Consider the following 22,493-nt stretch of genomic DNA (forward strand, 5'->3'; position numbering starts at 1 on the left):
CCAGATTAAATAAGCCTCTCTGAAAGCGTCGATGATTAATTTTAAATTACTATTTAAGTAATTTTTAAATTAAAAGAATTTTAAAAATTATCATAGAAGCATTCGGACTTTCATTTGTCTAGTATTGACTACTTTTATACCATTTGGATTAAAATATGTGGCATTTAAGATCTATCCCAGTGAAAAAGCGCACATGGGATACGCGTGGATTTTTTCCATATGTAACCCATGTGGGGATTATTATTTTGTCCCATGTGGGTTTCATATGGTAAATCCCACATGGATTCCATATGGCAAATCCCATATGGGATACGCGTGGGTTTTTACCATATGTAACCCATACGGGGATTATTATTTTGTCCCATGTGGGTTTCATATGGTAAATCCCACATGGGTTTTATGTGGTAAATCCTACATGGGATATAGGTGGAAAATACTACATGTTATAGATCTTAAATGCCACATATTTTAATCCAAATGGTATAAAAGTAGTCAATACTAGACAAATGAAAGTCTTCTATGATAATTTTTAAAATTCTTTTAATTTAAAAATTACTTAAATAGTAATTTAAAATTAATCATCGAAGCTTTCAGAGAGGCTTAACTTAATCTGGTATTTGCTACTTTATCCCATTTGGTATTCAAAATGTGAAGCATTTTTGATCTTTTACATGTGATGTTTTCCACCTATAACCTATGTGGGATTTACCATAAACTATTAAGACGAAATTTTATAAAATTAAAAAACGTGTTGCAAAATGAATTTATTTTAAAATAAATGCTATTAATCAATACATCCAAAATGAATATTAAAAGTATTATTTTTTCTTTTGCGATTTACGCGCCGTTTTTTGGCGATTGAATTAATTAAATCGCTTCGGCTTGCATAATACCAAGGTTTTTAGTATCTTCTAACTTTCTTCAAACATTTTCTAAAAAAAAAAAAAATACAAATATATATAAATATATATATATATATATATATATATATATATATATATATATATATATATATATATATATATATATATATATACAGAGAGAGAGAGAGAGACAGAGAGGCAAAGAGAGAGAGAGACAGACAGACAGAGAGAGAGAGAGAGAGAGAGAGAGAGAGAGAGAGAGAGAGAGAGAGAGAGAGAGAGAGAGACAGAGAGAGAGAGACAGAGAGAGAGCAATCTTAATAAGGAACCTTATTAGTCGAGCAATTTTAATTATTAGCCAGGTTGAAGTCATTAATGACTACAATATTTCACAAATAATTATTTCCTAATTTATTACTTACAATGACTAACGTATTATGGGTAATTGAACACATATTATGCGTAATGAGCTTGAACCCATGAGGAGAATCCTGAAAAAAAGTGATCAATTAGGATAAGTAGTTAAACAGAAAAACAAAAACAAAAATGTAAAAACCTACTTTTTCAATGATGTAGACGTTGGGTGCAATAGCCACTGGATGCAAAAGTATCTTTACTTTTTCGTCACACACACGGCCTTCTATAATAACAGGCCTTGACATCGCGCAAAATGCCGTAAAAACTGAAGGCCGATTAAACTTTCACTTTTACTTATATTGATATATTTTTATATTAGGTAGGGTGTAATGGCAGTCTATGTTTTCTAATAATAATCTCTAGTAAAGACGGAAATATAAAAAAAAACCAAAAAGTTGTTAAAAGATAATCATATTTTTCGTATTTCAAATTTCATTAAGAATATTTATGTAATATTAAATAGTATCAATAACAAGCAGAACCATAACAAAGTATATATCTATATATTAAAAAGATAACTGTATTTTTAATTTTTTTTGCTAAAAATGGTAACAATAAAAATCACCAACAATAAAAAACACCAACAAAAGTTGATTCAAGCAAAAAAAAAGTTTTATCAATATATCTCAACAGGGTAAATATATACAAATCCAAACATATTGAAAGACATATAGGCTAATGAGAAAATAAAAAACATAACTAGTAAATAGCATAATTAATTACAAAACTAATTTTCACATAATTTAGTATTTTGGGAGTGGTGATTAGTGAGTAATTCTTTAGCAGAATATTAGAATATACTCTGCATTGCTTTTTTGTGATTTTAAATTAATATTTAGCAGTAATGAACTAAAACTGAGTAACACAAAATGTTCTGTATAAAGGGTCAGTAGCACCTTGAAAAAAAAAAGCAAAATATTGACCATTAGAAAAGAGCATCAGAAGGAATTTCAAGTCCGCCTCTGTTTAGGCAATACAGATAACTTCCATATTTATAATAATAATTGGTAGAATCATTATAAATTTTTATTTCGCTTTTTTGCACATAGCCAGCTATGTAAACTATAGCCACTAATGTAGATTTATTAACTGAGCTTTCAAGATCATGTATATTATCCAGAAGTTCTTTTTCATCAGTAGAAATATCTCTAAAACATATGTCACAAGTATGACCGTCGATACCATCAACAGGAATGTCAAGTTGTAATATCAATTTAGTAAGTTGAATATTAATTTTTTCAAATACAGATTTAGCGTTTATAAAGTAAGTACCTCCAGATCCCTGTCAAAGCTTAGAAAAAGCTTTTTCAAGTGGATCTGTTGAAAACCAACCTAATAAGACAAACTTTGCTCCATTACTCATCAAAGTTTCTACAAGATCAACAAAGCCATAACATGAATGCGCTATTGCATTGCTAGTATCTAGCGTAAGCTGTTTTACACGCTTACCTGTAGGTTTCATAAAATTTGACAGTTCAGCAATATCTCGTAGCAGTTGTAACTGTTGATCACTAACTGAGTGGATTTCTTTGCATAATTCATTTCTAAACCGAATGCCAGCACCAGGTGCTTTGACATTAACAACATTCGAAAAAAAATTATTTTTTCAATAAATACAGCAGTACCTTCAAATGCTTTATTTTTAATCTCTGGATGCGTTTTTAATACAGCTACTGTTTTTTTGCAAAAAACAGACAAACAAAACTTTACAGATTGTCTCTCTATTGGTTTTGGATAAACTGATTTAGCTGTAAGTTTAGAGAGTTTAAAAAGACTATTACACTCAGTTTTATATATAGTTTCTAAATCACTCCACTTAGCCAAAGCCAGTTCTTTATTGTTCAAAAACTGAAGTTCCCCAGTCTTTTTTGTCAACCAATTGTTTCGTATAGATTCTAGTAGATGCACATAATCATACAATAAATATATACCTGATGTTGTTAACCATGGTTTACTATCAACTGTTTTAAACATTCCAAAAAATCTTTGATTTACACGGTTACCATCAGTAATTATTACCAGTGTCTTACTATTTTCGATATTATTTATTGTATAGACAATTTGTTGACATTGAGCAAACTGAAATTCAGAGGAAAGATTTGCAACAGGTTGAGCTCTACATATAAATTCTGGACCTCCAAAAAGACATTTAATCATACATGATAAAATTGTTTTAGCTAACTTTTCAGGGTAGTTTACTGCTTGACCAAACAAAGCACCTCTTTGGTAAAGCAATGAAGCTTTGACATAGACCTCATCAATTAGTAGTATGGAAATTCTTTTTAATGGATTTAAATTCATAAAAATACTATTTATGAAACTTAGGTCCTCCATTGAGCTTATTTTTGAAGTCAATCGTGTTAAAGTCCTTATACTTGGCAACTTGTAGTCAATACACAAACAATCATATAAACTTCGTTGTAGTTGTAATTGATATTGTAGTTAAAGTTGAGATACACAGCATTTCAAAGGCATTTTTTAAGGTATTTAAAAAAACTAATCGTTAGTTTGACAATATTATTACCTTACAATGTTAACGCCTTGAAACTTACAACGTTATCGTCTTGAAGTTGCGCTATCTAATTTATAAACCAATTAAATTTTAAAGATTTATTAAAAAAGCGCGAACACAAACTTTCGTCTAATGTTAAAAGATGAAAATGTAAACGCAGTATTAGGAATTGGCCTTCAGTTTAACAAATTTGTTGCGCGATGTCAAGGCCTGTTATTATAGAAGGCCGCAGTCACACATAATATAATATTCTGAAACTAATAAACAAACATCTAAATTTCTGTAAGTAAATTTATTCTTTGATCATTGCCTTTATATCCTATCTTATTTTAATATCATAATCTATTATGGTATTATTTATATAACATATCACAACAATATTATTAAATTTGTGATGTTCAAATATCATATGAACATTCTCTAACATGTTCATATGATATTTGAATATAGTTCTTGAGTATATTATCTGCAAACAATTGACTGATGCAAGTTCAAATGTTGTCAAAAACCAAGCATGCATGCATGGGACACTGCAGTGTCCCACAAAGAAATGCTGGTTTGAAAGTCAAATTTTCTTTATTAAAAAAAAATATTAAAATAGTGGGGAGATAGGAAGGTTTCCGTAATTTTTTCAGGCGTAAATTTTTCAGTTTATATAATAAATATAAAATTTATTATATAAACTTATTTTCTAAGGTTATGCTTGAACAAATTAGTACCAATTAATTCAAATTCAAGATTTAGTTCAAGTTCAAGATCTTATTTGTTCATTGTTTTTTCACTATTTTATAATTAATTGTTCAAATTTGTTAACTGGTACTAATTCTTACTACAGTAAGAATATTTATCATTGTTGAACGTGATTTTATTAGTAACTTAATTTTACTTTCAACATATTTTGACAACACCCTTTACATTTTAAATGATGATAGCTTTACTTTTCTATTGATGTTAAATTTATTACGTTTCAATAACTCAGATTGAATTTTACTGAATTATTGTAAGCTTTGTAAGAATTTGCTGTATATCAAATGGTGTTGTAAATAAAGTAAAAATTATATATATATATATATATATATATATATATATATATATATATATATATATATATATATATATATATATATATATATATATATATATATAGTATTTAGGCTATGCCAGTAGATAGAGGGGCAGTGTGAGTTTAACAATAATTAACAATGGGGAGGGAATGTTGAGACCAAAATAATGTCAATTAAAAAATTGAATTAAAAAAAAAAAGTAAATTATTTTATTTAAAAAAAAGTAAAACAATTTATGCTAGCTTTGAGCAGGTTTTAGAGGTGTTTACACCAACAATGTGGTCTAAAAACTTCTTGCTTTTGTTGCTTAAAACTGTAGAGGATCATAGGAAAAACAATTTAAATTCAGAAATTAGCTTGCTTATCTGAAAGAACAATTTGTGTTTTTTTTTTTATTTTAGTACTGTTGAGAATAAACGTATAATTGAACCGGAAAAAAATTGATGGTATATGCATTTTTTATATTATATTAACAATTCAGATATACCATCATAATACGATAACAAAAACTGACATCATTTTCAATGGGAGATGGCAAAAAATTGACTGAGTTTGATAAAGGGTGAAGGTGTTCAATAAACCTGGTAATCATCTGACATCATTATGCATAGATGATCCTATGATTTAGGTAAAATAAGTAATCAATTTGCCATATTTCTCTTTAGAAAGTGTAAGAAAAAAGCATTGCTATGATGAGAACCTACCTATTGAGCAAGCTTTGACCACCTATTTTATAAATTTGAGAGACAGAAGTGGAAGTGCGAATCACAAAAGAACTAATAACAATGCTCTAAATTGATTTTAACTTTGTAGACTAACATTAATATAGTATTTAGAAATAATAAATGAAGTTTACATGATTTTTATAATTTGTATTTATTTCCATTAATTATCAGTTGTCAGTCTCTATTTTATAAAATGAATTAAAAAACTATTTATTTATAGTATAATATTAATACATAAATACTAGTTTCCTAATGCTATTATCATCACAATGTTAATGGTATTCATTTTAAAGTGAAATTTTGTATCAATTTTATTGTTTTATGGTTGTATATATATATATATATATATATATATATATATATATATATATATATATATATATATATATATATATATATATATATATATATATATATATATACATATTATTTTTACTTTATTTAAAATGACATTTGATATACAACAAACCCCTACAAAGCTTTCAATAATTCAGTTATGATACAATCTGAGTTATTGAAATGTAATAAATTTAACATCAATAGAAAAGTAAAGCTGTCATCATTTAAAATGTAAAGGGTGTTGTTAAAATATGTTGAAAATAAAATTAACAAATAAAATCACGTTCATCAATGATAAACATTCTTACTGTAGTAAGAAATAGTACTAATTAACAAATTTGAACAAATAAATATAAATTTAACAAAAACAATGAATAAATAAGAACTTTAACTTGAACTTTAACTAAATCTTAAACTTGAATTAATTGGTACTAATTTGTTCAAGCATAACCTTAAAAATAAGTTTCTATAACAAATTATATGTATAACTAGTTATACATATAGTTAACTATCAGGAGTTATATGTATAACTATATCAGGAATTATATGTATAACTATATTAGGAGTTATATGTATAACTATATCAGGAGTTATATGTATAACTATATGCATTTTAAAGTATACTATTTTATTTAAACATTACTTTAGATTATATTACTTTAAAAACTGGACCCAGAGGCTTTATTCCCAATAACACTGTGGTACTCCAGATTAAAAATTGAAAAGTTTCTGTTAATATCCTGTTTTTGTTCCTCAATGTAGTTTGTAAGTCCCTTAAGTCATAAGGACCTTATTATATCTAAAGTTAAAAGTTTTGGAGCATAAAAAAAGTTACAGAAACTTATCTCCCCCACCACCACCACCCTATTTTTTTCTTTTTTAACAAAGAAAATTGGGAATTCTTTGACTTTCAAACCTGAATTTTTTTTGTGGGACACTGTAGTGTCCCATGCATGCATGCTTGGTTTTTGACAACATTTGAACTTTCATCAGTTAATTGTTAACAGATAATATACTCAAGATCTATATTCAAATAACTATTATATTATCCTAATGATACGTCTATTTGCACAAATCTTAATCTTATTTCTATAAAGAAAGATAAACATTATTCGTGGTACTTATATACTTGCTTGCCATTCTCTATATTAACATAAAATATTTTCACACAATATAAATGTAACGCAATGCAATGTCGATTTAAAATTTTCTTTTTTTTAGTTTTTTTTAAAAAGTTTTTTTTTTTAGTTTCCAGCTTTCAAATTAATTCCCATGCAAATCCCACATGAAACCCACGTGGAATTTCCCATGTGTGTAAATACCATATGGTTCCCACATGTAACCCATGTGGGATTACCCACATGGGTTTAAGGTGACAAATTTCCATACGGATACCACATGGGAAAATCCGTCCCACGTAAATCCCATTAATCCCACACGGAACCCACGCGGAACCCATGTGGGACGCGGTTTTATTTTTCACTGGGATAACATGTAGTATTTTCCACCTATATCCCATGTAGGATTTACCACATAAAACCCATGTGAGATTTACCATATGAAACCCACATGGGACAAAATAATAATCCCCATATGGGTTACATATGGTAAAAACCCACGCGTATCCCATATGGGATTTACCATATGGAATCCATGTGGGATTTACCATATGAAACCCACATGGGACAAAATAATAATCCCCACATGGGTTACATATAGAAAAAATCCACGCGTATCCCATGTGCGCTTTTTCACTGGGTATAATCTTCAAAATACCACGGTGATATACCACCGGTAGGACTAAAGAGCACTAGCCCCCCTCACTTTTTTCTAAAGAACTGTTCAATGGCGAACAAACAACTTCGGTTTTTTGGGGGAAATTAGGGGACTGAGATTGAATTACAGGTGATAAAAACGCTTTAAAAATTGATAGTTTAGACCGTCTGCAATAGACTTTTTATCAAATAGTTGTGCTCCATCATAGTCAAAGAGAGATCGAATGTCACTTTTACAAGACTTTTGGCTGTTTGTATAAGAATAGAGCTTTTTCGGGCAAGACTTGCAAGCAAAGATAATTTCACTCTCAAACTTTAATACCGCGTTATTTTCCGCGTTTCCGCGACAAGACGATTATGTTTGTTGTATAAGACGCAAATACTGTCTTTAAATTTAATATCAGCACAGCATTTCTTCACAAATAATCTAAATTAAACCATTTTGGATCACGTTTCTTCAAACTAAAGACACATTAAACTTAAGATTATGCTGTTCAATCAAAAAAATGTATGCGTCTTTGAATAATTCAAAGCTTTCGTCTGCTGATTTATTCAAGAAGTAGTTTGTCCAGTCAATTTTCTTTAAACCCTCATTGATTACATTGTAATGACCTTTGTTATAGATATAATTTACTTTGCGTAGTATAGAGTTCGATGATTTCTGAATTTCGAAGATTTAAATCATAATTTCGATGATTTAAATCTAACTCTCATTCAGACTTAATTAAGTCTGAATGAGAGTTAGAGGAATAAGCATTTTGGTGTTTTATTCTATTTTTAGTTTTTATTTAATATATTTAGTTTTTATTTAATATATTCAATAAGATAGTTTACATTTTTACCTTTACAACTTGTTGTTGGTGATTACTGTTCTTTTAACCTTTAAAATTTGTTACGTTCGTTTACAAAATGTTTACTTCCAAAATTGAGTGACTTTACTTGTAGAAATTTAGTGACTATATATTTACGTCGTGTCTGCATGCCGTCGTGTCTGCACATTACGTCGTGTCTGCATACCGTCGTGTCTGCACATTACGTCGTGTCTGCATACCGTCGTGTCTGCACATTACGTCATGTCTGCATACCGGGCAGCCGGGTGGTAAAAGCGTAAAACATAGATGGCAGTTGTTATACGCGTGCACTTTAAAAAAAATTTACCTTGTAAATTGAATATGCAGAACCTATATGGCTGCCAGCAAACTAATGCCAAACTTTGTAATAAAGACCAGATACTTAAATATGAAAAACTACACGCTATGCAGTTAACTTAGTTTTTTTCTGTCTTATGTAATAAATACCGGGTTGTTAAAATATAAAAAAATTACGCGCCAGGCAGTAAACTCAGTTAATATTTTACTTATATAAAAATATCCGCTAAGTAAAAATAAATTCGCGCGTGCGTATTTCAACTGCCAGACATGTAGGTTAAACGTTTTTCGCAAACGGCTGCCGGGTATGTTGACACTGCGGTATATTTAACTTGAGTAAAATAGAGTTTGTCATTGTTATTAACGGAATTGTTTAATCAGTAAGTATTTCAGCAAAACGATCCAATTAATTAACTGTTTATTGGTTTTTTTTGAGTATTATGAGTTATCGTATTTCGAGTTTTCGCATGTTTCGAGTACCGTGTGTTTATAACTTCTCGCATCTCGAATATTGTGTGTGTTTTTTTTTAAATCGGCACCATAGTGGTTAACGTTTATCAATGAGTTTCGTTTTAAATTTCAAATAGGGAATTAAATTTAAATCGAAATTTGGTCAAATTCTCAGTTGTTTTCGGCTATTTTAATTTATACAAATTTTCAATTTTATTATATTAATAAACTAAATAAAAGCAGTTAATAAATTACCACGTCCCTGATAGTACCGCGCTCAACTTGTTTCTCCGCGCAGCGGCCTTGGTTCGTGCTTCGAAACTATATAGTTGAGAGAGGGTTATAACCACAAGTAGCCTCCTCATCTGCAGTGGCCTTATCGGCCTTATCGGGAGGTGAATTAATAAAAAAATAAAAATAAAAACCCTGCCCATACATCAACACTGAGAATTAGGTCTGTTTCAAGTAACTTAAGTACTTAAGTATTTAAGTAATTGTTTAAACTAATCATGTACTTAAGTAGATGTTTATTACTTAAGTCAAACCAAGCAATTTTTTTTCTAAATTAAATTGACAGGTAGTTGGTATTTTATAAAAGTTTATATAAAAGTTGTCCGATTTTTAATTTTGAATCCTAAAATTAAAGTATAACTTTTTTAGTTTAAATTTTGATTATTTTTTGGTTTTGTTTTACCATATTTTCCAAAAAAAGATTATAGTTTAGACTATCCAAAAAAATATAAGTTATACATTATAAAAAATTATAGCAGGAGATATGTATTTACGTCTTTCTTATGATTTTAAAGATCCTAAACCATCAACAGTTGAATGTAAAGCCCCCAATGCTGAAGCTAAAGAATCTTTACAAAAAAAGAATAACTGAAGACTAAAGAACTTCATTTCTTGCTCAAAACTCCAATTTAATATAAAAATAAGGCCTACTTAAATGTTTTTGATTGCATCAAAAAAGAAATGACTGGATTTGAAAGATCAAAACCGTCCAAAATGACCGTCCAAAATGACCGTCCAAAAATACAAAAAAATTGCACTGTACTTTAAAGTTTTTATCAGTATCATCAATTGTTACAGAAAGATGCTTTAACACTCTAGACTTTTTTTTATATTACAAATTTGAGAGCATCTTTGAGTGATAAATTGATAGAAGTTTTAAGTTTTCAGCGTTCTATCTTGAAAGTTTAGTTAGGTTATAATTTGTTATATATATATATATATATATATATATATATATATATATATATATATATATAATATATATATATATATATATATATATATATATATATATATATATATATATGGTACTATATCACACAAAAATGTAATATTAAATGTAATTTTTCATTGTTTGGAAAATAGCTTAAGCTACTTAAAATTACTTAAGTTACTTAAGTAATTTGAAAAAAATTACTTATGTAATTTTTTTCCATTACTTGAACAACTCTACTGCGAATATTATTATGATAAGTGAAGCTTGTATTCTCGTTTTTTTAAGAGAATCAATTTCTTTTATTTCAATTTCAATTACTGCTTCTAAAAACCCAACTCTTGTAGTAAGAGAGGAGACCAATGATGATAACTTTCTACACCAAACCTGCAATGCTTTTCTCAGTTCACTGTAATTTCCTTGACCATATATATATATATATATATATATATATATATATATATATATATATATATATATATATATATATATATATAATATATATATATAATATATATATATATATATATATATATATATATATATATATATATATATATATATATATATAAATGAATATATTTACAATGCCGGATTAAGGAAAACTTGTGACCTAGGCACTTAATCTCATTTTTACATTCTAAATATTTTTTCAGAGTAATTGAGTAATAAAGTATGTGCATTCATAAAGTTAAATATTTACCAATGCATATTTTTTTGATCACTCAAAAGATTCTATATATCAAATTAGAAAAGATCTGTTGAAAGTCTTCATTTATTGTAATTTCTAGGGTACCATAAGATTCTATCACTGACCCTTATTGTTTTTTTATCTACATTAATGATCTTTTTGATGTCTTTTATTTAAAAAAGGCTCTGCTGCTGACGACTGCTGATGACTCAACTTTATACTCCTGTCTTGACAAACAGTCACCTCTTTTTGATCATTTAGAACAGGGAATCAAACTTGAATCTGACTTTTATGGTTAAGGCTTGCAGTGGCTTGTGAATTTTAACTCCAACAAAACTCAGCTATTTACTGCAAACAACAATCGTAATATTATCGTCAATGTTCTATTGATGAATAAATATACTGATAGCTGAATCCTTTACTTTACGCCTTCTTGGATTATCATTCACTACTAACCTCTCATGGAAGCCATATATACAATCCATTATAAATTTAGAATCTGCTAAATTTTATTTATCGTGCTCGCCATTTTCTAACTCCAAAACCCGTTCTCTACTTCTACAAGTCTCTTATTCATTCCTGTTTCACTTATTCACTGTCGTAAGGTTGTATCTCTTTCTATTTTCTACAAATACTATATTTAAAATCTATAATCCTTGTTCAAACAAGCTATTATCTCTATTTTTATCAAATAAAAGTCATTCAGCAAAGTCGCAATCTTTTACTGTATCTGTACCTAGCTCTAAACACTTCTATTTATCAAAAATTTTTTTGCGCATATCAATGCTTCGGAACTCTCTTCACCATCATGTTTTCCTAACTCATCAAAGTACAACTTTTTAAATCTTTTTTCAACCGATTCTTCGCTCTTTAACACTAATCTTTTTTTTTTAGTGACTCTCAACTTAAAAGTGGTTACTTGCAGTCTTGTTGAGAGTGAATTTGTTTACTCGAGCAGGTAATATCACTCGCAGGGCAATCCAAGTGTTAGAGTTTCTTCTTTTAGAACAAACTCACGTCGTAACATCCGCATAATTAATGCCTGACAAGATTGATTTTGTTTGTTTTTAAATTTGATAAAATTGTCTCCCATTTTGTGACATACTTTCTAATAATGAAAGCATCAAAGAAAAAGTTCTTACATTAATTTGGTTTGACCGAAAAGCATTTCTTGTAGATCGGAAACTACATAAAATATTACTCCAAAACGAGTATGAATACAAAATTCAAATTATTTCCATAAAACACGGGTCTTCACCAAACCTGCTATTTCTAAACTTATCTACTCCACACCGATCATTTCTTTATTTATTATTTGTTTACTTTTTTTTACCAAAAATAATTTATTTTTAAAAATTGCTTTAAGAGCAAAAAAATTAACATGTGCATCTTTTTTGCATACCTAGAGCTTATAAGAAATTTATAATTAGGTTTGTTTTTCTCCTAAACGCGTATCATAGATAGCTAAGTGGTTTAGTGCGCTGTCATCAGTTTTGTTTTGGGAGATTAAAGACTTGCTCTTATAAATTTTAAATATTTTTCACTCTTGCTGTATTTATAGTAACATTTATAGCAATATTTTTATTATAGTATATATCTTTAATAATTATAGCAATATTTATAGCATAAAAATAATAGCATAGCAAAAAAATTTTCGAATTGTTAAAATAAAATTCAAAAGTTTTCTCATTTTTATAGATTTGTTATACACGGATTGTTCCATATACTGCCTGGAAACTCAACGTATGCTAAAGACGTTTACAGTTACAGACGTTTGTACGCAAAGATATACAAAAGGCAGAACTAAGTTGATCTTAGACTATTAAAAACTATAGACTATAAAACGCTAAGGGATTGTCCATAAATTACCCAACGCTAAATTTATTTTTAAAAAAGAAGGAGATCTTAAGTTCTTTTAGGTGGCGATTTTCATTAAACTTAATAAGCTATTTTGATTTTTTATATAACTTATGAATCTGCGAGAGAAAATTCTGATCTTTTTTGTGTGTTCATTGGTGAAATTTAGCGTTGCGTAATTTATGGACAATCCCTAGTCTAAAAGTTAAGCTAAAAAATAAATGAGTATACTATTTTGATGGTTATCTAAATTTTGTCTAAATGAAAACTAAATTAAATCTAAATGAAAACTACTGTATTCTGCGTAATGTCCAAACAGCGCTGGTAGAGACCAACATGAATGTGGTGGATCGATAGAGTAGTTTTTTTACAAAACTCACAATAAAAAAGTGTGGTGAGGTTGGCGAACTGTTCAAAGTAGTACCCTTCGTATTCTCCATACCTGTTTCGAATTCTTTATCTGAACAAACTTTCAATATGATGAATTCTTTGTGGTCTAAAGACCGAAATTGTCTAGGACATCGTGTCTTGCGAGATGAGCTGCAGGTGTGTGAAAATATGAAGTACAAATGTTTACAGTTTTATTACTTCTTAATAAAAAAACACAAATTGTTGGCTGCAGCAAGATCTGATCAGAAATATACTTTTAAACGCAAGTAGTTTTTATGTTTTCATGACAGTACTAAAACCCTATTGTAATCATTGTAATAGCTTTCAATCAAGTACTGTGTTCAATCAAGAACACAGGCATTGCTGTATTGCATATAATGTAAATGAAATATAACCCAGTGAAAAAGCGCACATGGGATACGCGTGGATTTTTTCCATGTAACCCATGTGGGGATTATTATTTTGTCCCATGTGGGTTTCATATGGTAAATCCCACATGGATTCCATATGGCAAATCCCATATGGGATACGCGTGGGTTTTTACCATATGTAACCCATATGGGGATTATTATTTTGTCCCATGTGGGTTTCATATGGTAAATCCCACATGGGTTTTATGTGGTAAATCCTACATGGGATATAGGTGGAAAATACTACATGTTATAGATCTTAAATGCCACATATTTTAATCTAAATGGTATAAAAGTAGTCAATACTAGACAAATGAAAGTCTTCTATGATAATTTTTAAAATTCTTTTAATTTAAAAATTACTTAAATAGTAATTTAAAATTAATCATCGAAGCTTTCAGAGAGGCTTAACTTAATCTGGTATTTGCTACTTTATCCCATTTGGTATTCAAAATGTGTAGCATTTTTGATCTTTTACATGTGATGTTTTCCACCTATAACCTATGTGGGATTTACCATAAACTATTAAGACGAAATTTTATAAAATTAAAAAACGTGTTGCAAAATGAATTTATTTTAAAATAAATGCTATTAATCAATACATCCAAAATGAATATTAAAAATATTATTTTTTCTTTTGCGATTTACACGCCGTTTTTTGGCTATTTAATTAATTAAATCGCTTCGGCTTTCATAATACCAAGGTTTTTAGTATCTTCTAACTTTCTTCAAACATTTTCTAAAAAAAAAAAAAAATACAAATATATATAAATATAAATATATATATATATATATATATATATATATATATATATATATATATATATATATATATATATATATATATATATATATAGAGAGAGAGAGAGAGAGAGAGAGAGAGAGAGACAGAGAGGCAAAGAGAGAGAGAGAGAGAGAGAGACAGAGAGAGAGAGAGAGCAATTTTAATAAGGAACCTTATTAGTCGAGCAATTTTAATTATTAGCCAGGTTGAAGTCATTAATGACTACAATATTTCACAAATAATTATTTCCTAATTTATTACTTACAATGACTAACGTATTATGGGTAATTGAACACATTTTATGCGTAATGAGCTTGAACCCATGAGGAGAATCCTGAAAAAAAGTGATCAATTAGGATAAGTAGTTAAACAAAAAAACAAAAATAAAAATGTAAAAACCTACTTTTTCAATGATGTAGACGTTGGGTGCAATAGCCACTGGATGCAAAAGTATCTTTACTTTTTCGTCACACACACGGCCTTCTATAATAACAGGCCTTGACATCGCGCAAAATGCCGTAAAAACTGAAGGCCGATTAAACTTTCACTTTTACTTATATTGATACATTTTTATATTAGGTAGGGTGTAATGGCAGTTTATGTTTTCTAATAATAATCTCTAGTAAAGACGGAAATATAAAAAGAAAACCAAAAAGTTGTTAAAAGATAATCATATTTTTCGTATTTCAAATTTCATTAAGAATATTTATGTAATATTAAATAGTATCAATAACAAGCAGAACCATAACAAAGTATATATCTATATATTAAAAAGATAACTGTATTTTTAATTTTTTTTGCTAAAAATGGTAACAATAAAAATCACCAACAATAAAAAACACCAACTAAAGTTGATTCAAGCAAAAAAAAAGTTTTATCAATATATCTCAACAGGGTAAATATATACAAATCCAAACATATTGAAAGACATATAGGCTAATGAGAAAATAAAAAACATAACTAGTAAATAGCATAATTAATTACAAAACTAATTTTCACATAATTTATGATAGCTTTAGTATTTTGGGAGTGGTAATTAGTGAGTAATTCTTTAGCAGAATATTAGAATATACTCTGCATTGTTTTTTTGTGATTTTAAATTAATATTTAGCAGTAATGAACTAAAACCGAGTAACACAAAATGTTCTGTATAAAGGGTCAGTAGCACCTTGAAAAAAAAAAGCAAAATATTGACCATTAGAAAAGAGCATCAGAAGGAATTTCAAGTCCGCCTCTGTTTAGGCAATACAGATAACTTCCATATTTATAATAATAATTGGTAGAATCATTATAAATTTTTATTTCGCTTTTTTACACATAGCCAGCTATGTAAACTATAGCCACTAATGTAGATTTATTAACTGAGCTTTCAAGATCATGTATATTATCCAGAAGTTCTTTTTCATCAGTAGAAATATCTCTAAAACATATGTCACAAGTATGACCATCGATACCATCAACAGGAATGTCAAGTTGTAATATCAATTTAGTAAGTTGAATATTAATTTTTTCAAATACAGATTTAGCGTTTATAAAGTAAGTACCTCCAGATCCCTGTCAAAGCTTAGAAAAAGCTTTTTCAAGTGGATCTGTTGAAAACCAACCTAATAAGACAAACTTTGCTCCATTACTCATCAAAGTTTCTACAAGATCAACAAAGCCATAACATGAATGCGCTATTGCATTGCTAGTATCTAGCGTAAGCTGTTTTTCACGCTTACCTGTAGGTTTCATAAAATTTGACAGTTCAGCAATATCTCGTAGCAGTTGTAACTGTTGATCACTAACTGAGTGGATTTCTTTGCATAATTCATTTCTAAACCGAATGCCAGCACCAGGTGCTTTGACATTAACAACATTCGAAAAAAAATTATTTTTTCAATAAATACAGCAGTACCTTCAAATGCTTTATTTTCAATCTCTGGATGCGTTTTTAATACAGCTACTGTTTTTTTGCAAAAAACAGACAAACAAAACTTTACAGATTGTCTCTCTATTGGTTTTGGATAAACTGATTTAGCTGTAAGTTTAGAGAGTTTAAAAAGACTATTACACTCAGTTTTATATATAGTTTCTAAATCACTCCACTTAGCCAAAGCCAGTTCTTTATTGTTCAAAAACTGAAGTTCCTCAGTCTTTTTTGTCAACCAATTGTTTCGTATAGATTCTAGTAGATGCACATAATCATACAATAAATATATACCTGATGTTGTTAACCATGGTTTACTATCAACTGTTTTAAACATTCCAAAAAATCTTTGATTTACACGGTTACCATCAGTAATTATTACCAGTGTCTTACTATTTTCGATATTATTTATTGTATAGACAATTTGTTGACATTGAGCAAACTGAAATTCAGAGGAAAGATTTGCAACAGGTTGAGCTCTACATATAAATTCTGGACCTCCAAAAAGACATTTAATCGTACATGATAAAATTGTTTTAGCTAACTTTTCAGGGTAGTTTACTGCTTGACCAAACAAAGCACCTCTTTGGTAAAGCAATGAAGCTTTGACATAGACCTCATCAATTAGTAGTATGGAAATTCTTTTTAATGGATTTAAATTCATAAAAATACTATTTATGAAACTTAGGTCCTCCATTGAGCTTATTTTTGAAGTCAATCGTGTTAAAGTCCTTATACTTGGCAACTTGTAGTCAATACACAAACAATCATATAAACTTCGTTGTAGTTGTAATTGATATTGTAGTTGAAGTTGAGATAGTCCGACTTGCACAGAGATACACAGCATTTCAAAGGCATTTTTTAAGGTATTTAAAAAAACTAATCGTTAGTTTGACAATATTATTACCTTACAATGTTAACGCCTTGAAACTTACAACGTTATCGTCTTGAAGTTGCGCTATCTAATTTATAAACCAATTAAATTTTAAAGATTTATTAAAAAAGCGCGAACACAAACTTTCGTCTAATGTTAAAAGATGAAAATGTAAATGCAGTATTAGGAATTGGCCTTCAGTTTAACAAATTTGTTGCGCGATGTCAAGGCCTGTTATTATAGAAGGCCGCGGTCACACATAATATAATATTCTGAAACTAATAAACAAACATCTAAATTTCTATAAGTAAATTTATTCTTTGATCATTGCCTTTATATCCTATCTTATTTTCATATCATAATCTATTATGGTATTATTTATATAACATATCACAACAATATTATTAAATTTGTGATGTTCAAATATCATATGAACATTCTCTAACATGTTCATATGATATTTGAATATAGTTCTTGAGTATATTATCTGCAAACAATTGACTGATGCAAGTTCAAATGTTGTCAAAAACCAAGCATGCATGCATGGGACACTGCAGTGTCCCACAAAGAAATGCTGGTTTGAAAGTCAAATTTTCTTTATTAAAAAAAAATATTAAAATAGGGGGGAGATAGGAAGGTTTCCGTAATTTTTTTCAGGCTCCAAAACTTTTAACTTTATATATAATAAGGTTCATAAAATTAAGGGACTTACGAAGTAAATTGAGGAACAAAAACAGGATATTTACAGAAACTTTTCAATTTTTAATCTGGAGTACCAGTGTAATTGGGAATTAAGTCGCTGGGTCCAGTATTCAAAGTAATATGATCTAAAGTAATATATAAATTAAATAAAATGCTTTAAAATGCATGCAGTTATACATATAACTCCTGACAGTTAACTATATGTATAACTAGTTATACATAAAATTTATTATATAAACTTATTTTCTAAGGCTATGCTTGAACAAATTAGTACCAATTAATTCAAATTCAAGATTTAGTTCAAGTTCAAGTTCTTATTTGTTCATTGTTTTTTCACTATTTTATATTTAATTGTTTAAATTTGTTAACTGGTACTAATTCTTACTACAGTAAGAATATTTATCATTGTTGAACGTGATTTTATTAGTAACTTAATTTTACTTTCAACATATTTTGGCAACACCCTTTACATTTTAAATGATGATAGCTTTACTTTTCTATTGATGTTAAATTTATTACGTTTCAATAACTCAGATTGAATTTTACTGAATTATTGTAAGCTTTGTAAGAATTTGCTGTATATCAAATGGTGTTGTAAATAAAGTAAAAATTATATATATATAAATATATATATATATATATATATATATATATATATATATATATATATATATATAGTATTTAGGCTATGCCAGCAGATAGAGGGGCAGTGTGAGTTTAACAATAATTAACAATGGGGAGGGAATGTTGAGACCAAAATAATGTCAATTAAAAAATTGAATTAAAAAAAAAAAGTAAATTATTTTATTTAAAAAAAAGTAAAACAATTTATGCTAGCTTTGAGCAGGTTTTAGAGGTGTTTACACCAACAATGTGGTCTAAAAACTTCTTGCTTTTGTTGCTTAAAACTGTAGAGGATCATAGGAAAAACAATTTAAATTCAGAAATTAGCTTGCTAATCTGAAAGAACAATTTGTGTTTTTATTTTTATTTTAGTACTGTTGAGAATAAACGTATAATTCAACCGGAAAAAAATTGATGGTATATGCATTTTTTATAATATATTAACAGTTCAGATATACCATCATAATATGATAACAAAAACTGACATCATTTTTAATGGGAGATGGCAAAAAATTGACTGAGTTTGATAAAGGGTGAAGGTGTTCAATAAACCTGGTTTACATGATTTTTATAATTTGTATTTATTTCCATTAATTATCAGTTGTCAGTCTCTATTTTATAAAATGAATTAAAAAACTATTTATTTATAGTATAATATTCATACATAAATACTAGTTTCCTAATGCTATTATCATCACAATGTTAATGGTATTCATTTTAAAGTGAAATTTTGTATCAATTTTATTGTTTTAATGTTGTATATATATATATATATATATATATATATATATATATATATATATATATATATATATATATAATATATATACATATTATTTTTACTTTATTTAAAATGACATTTGATATACAACAAACCCCTACAAAGCTTTCAATAATTCAGTTATGATACAATCTGAGTTATTGAAATGTAATAAATTTAACATCAATAGAAAAGTAAAGCTGTCATCATTTAAAATGTAAAGGGTGTTGTCAAAATATGTTGAAAATAAAATTAACAAATAAAATCACGTTCATCAATGATAAACATTCTTACTGTAGTAAGAAATAGTACTAATTAACAAATTTGAACAAATAAATATAAAATTAACAAAAACAATGAATAAATAAGAACTTTAACTTGAACTTTAACTAAATCTTAAACTTGAATTAATTGGTACTAATTTGTTCAAGCATAACCTTAAAAAATAAGTTTCTATAACAAATTATATGTATAACTAGTTATACATATAGTTAACTATCAGGAGTTATATGTATAACTATATCAGGAATTATATGTATAACTATATTAGGAGTTATATGTATAACTATATCAGGAGTTATATGTATAACTATATGCATTTTAAAGTATACTATTTTATTTAAACATTACTTTAGATTATATTACTTTAAAAACTGGACCCAGAGGCTTTATTCCCAATAACACTGTGGTACTCCAGATTAAAAATTGAAAATTTTCTGTTAATATCCTGTTTTTGTTCCTCAATGTAGTTTGTAAGTCCCTTAAGTCATAAGGACCTTATTATATCTAAAGTTAAAAGTTTTGGAGCATAAAAAAAGTTACAGAAACTTATCTCCCCCACCACCACCACCCTATTTTTTTCTTTTTTAACAAAGAAAATTGGGAATTCTTTGACTTTCAAACCTGAATTTTTTTTGTGGGACACTGTAGTGTCTCATGCATGCATGCTTGGTTTTTGACAACATTTGAACTTTCATCAGTTAATTGTTAGCAGATAATATACTCAAGATCTATATTCAAATAACTATTATATTATCCTAATGATACGTCTATTTGCACAAATCTTAATCTTATTTCTATAAAGAAAGATAAACATTATTCGTGGTACTTATATACTTGCTTGCCATTCTCTATATTAATATAATGTAACGCAATGCAATGTCGATTTAAAATTTTCTTTTTTTTAGTTTTTTTTAAAAAGTTTTTTTTTTAGTTTCCAGCTTTCAAATTAATTCCCATGCAAATCCCACATGAAACCCACGTGGGATTTCCCATGTGTGTAAATACCATATGGTTCCCACATGTAACCCATGTGGGTTTAAGGTGACAAATTTCCATACGGATACCACATGGGAAAATCCGTCCACGTAAATCCCATCAATCCCACACGGAACCCACGCGGAACCCATGTGGGACGCGGTTTTATTTTTCACTGGGAATGGCCAGCCCCCAAACCCCCAGCAGAGTCTCGCTCACCGCTGGCCATGCCGCGCCCAATTCGATCTACCGGATTTAACTTTTATTAAAGGTTTTTAGTCATTAATAAGCAAAGGTAAATTGTCTTTTAATTTCTTATAAACAACTTCATACTCAACGCCGTTAATGCAAGTTCTCAAACTTTTTTGTCTTGTTTGTTCTCGGTGATGTCAAACATATTTTTTTTCCGGTCTGCAACATTTGTTTTTAAACAATATGATATAAGTTTTAAAAGATATGTTAAGTTTAAACAATATCAATTTATATATATTGTTTAAAACTTAACATATCTTTTGCGATGGAGTATGAAAATATGTATATATATTTTCTACAAAAAAATAAAAAATATATATATTCAAATAAAAAATCAATATTAATCTATGATAATTTAAAGACCGGAAATTTAGTTAAATAGTTTTATGGCATTATAAAATAGGGATGGCTCACATCACAGTAATGTTTAAATTTTGAGCTTAGACTTTTAAATAAACCTTAAGAGGTTTAACTTTAAAAGTCTAACTAGTCGTATGTCAATTTGTGTGTTCTTCACAGTCATACTAATAAAAACTTTCATATAAAATGGAAAAAACAGATTTTAAACTTGAAATAACTAATTTTTTTCGACCTTTAATATGTTTGCAGACATATGACTGGTTAGAAATTAAACATATAACTTAAAACTTGTTTGAAAAAGTTGTTTTCTCAGTTTAATGTTTTATCTTCATTGAGAGCAGCACTATTTTATACCAAAATATGGTCCATCAACTATAAAGCAAAATTTTATATCTAAACTTGAGTAATTAAAAAAAAATTTAACTTTGTTTGACTTTAGACAAACTAAAGCGCTAGGAGAAAAAAAAACTTTTTTTTTCTAAAAATTATTCGGGTTAAAAAAATGCAGCGAAACATAACCTTTTTATAAAAACGCAAAATTCGTGTATTTTCCAGTACATGCATTAACCGCGTTGAGTATAACTCATTTGCATAATCTAAAAAATTGTTTTCTGTTGACATTTTAACAATATAAACTTGAAATATGATTTTTAACCAATATAAAGTAAAAGATAGTCAAACCAGTAAACAAAAGTAAACCTTTTTTTCTCAAAATATTTATTATTAAAAATATTTTCAATTTCCATAAAATACATTAATACAAAGTATTTTTATATTTATATAATTAATTAAACATTAAGAACAAGAAGCCTTAACACCCCCCCCCCCACCCCAAAGAAATTGATTTTTAAGTTATACGTCGGTTTTTTTTACAAATTTAGTCGGCTAGTCGGGTATTTTACAACGACTCAGTCGGGTAAATATTAGTTTTGGGGATCTTCTTATTTTTTTTAGGAGCCAGTCGATATTTTTTAAAGATTCATTTTATTTGTAGAATCGCCTCTGGCTGCAAGTTGAAAATTTTCAACTTTAAATTAAAAACGAAAAAGTCTTTTTTCTGTAATACTTCATTTTGTAATTATATTAAAATGTGGATCAACTTAAT

General features: G+C 28.1%; 1 protein-coding gene across 5 annotated transcripts; it reads right to left on the reverse strand.

Moving 5' to 3' along the window:
• Positions 1 to 749: 749 nt before the first annotated feature.
• LOC136089077 (uncharacterized) lies at positions 750 to 18,360 on the reverse strand. 5 transcript variants are annotated; one of them, XR_010642777.1, is made up of 3 exons: positions 1,424 to 4,449; positions 1,286 to 1,354; positions 750 to 932 (listed from the first exon to the last, which is right to left on the reverse strand). XR_010642777.1 is itself a non-coding variant. In XM_065814746.1 (3 exons), the coding sequence occupies exon 1, from the start codon at positions 17,404 to 17,406 to the stop codon at positions 16,381 to 16,383; it is 1,026 nt and encodes a 341-aa protein (XP_065670818.1). In that variant the 5' UTR covers positions 17,407 to 18,360; the 3' UTR covers positions 750 to 932; positions 14,916 to 14,984; positions 15,054 to 16,380. The 5 variants fall into 5 exon arrangements, 3 of the variants coding, with proteins under 3 accessions (XP_065670818.1, XP_065670821.1, XP_065670819.1); XM_065814746.1 differs by lacking the exons at positions 1,286 to 1,354; positions 1,424 to 4,449 and adding exons at positions 14,916 to 14,984; positions 15,054 to 18,360; XM_065814749.1 differs by lacking the exons at positions 750 to 932; positions 1,286 to 1,354; positions 1,424 to 4,449 and adding exons at positions 14,423 to 14,605; positions 14,916 to 14,984; positions 15,054 to 18,360.
• Between the last annotated feature and the right edge of the window lie 4,133 nt (positions 18,361 to 22,493).

Source organism: Hydra vulgaris, chromosome 12 (assembly GCF_038396675.1).
Source record: "Hydra vulgaris chromosome 12, alternate assembly HydraT2T_AEP".
Lineage (NCBI taxonomy): Eukaryota > Metazoa > Cnidaria > Hydrozoa > Anthoathecata > Hydridae > Hydra > Hydra vulgaris.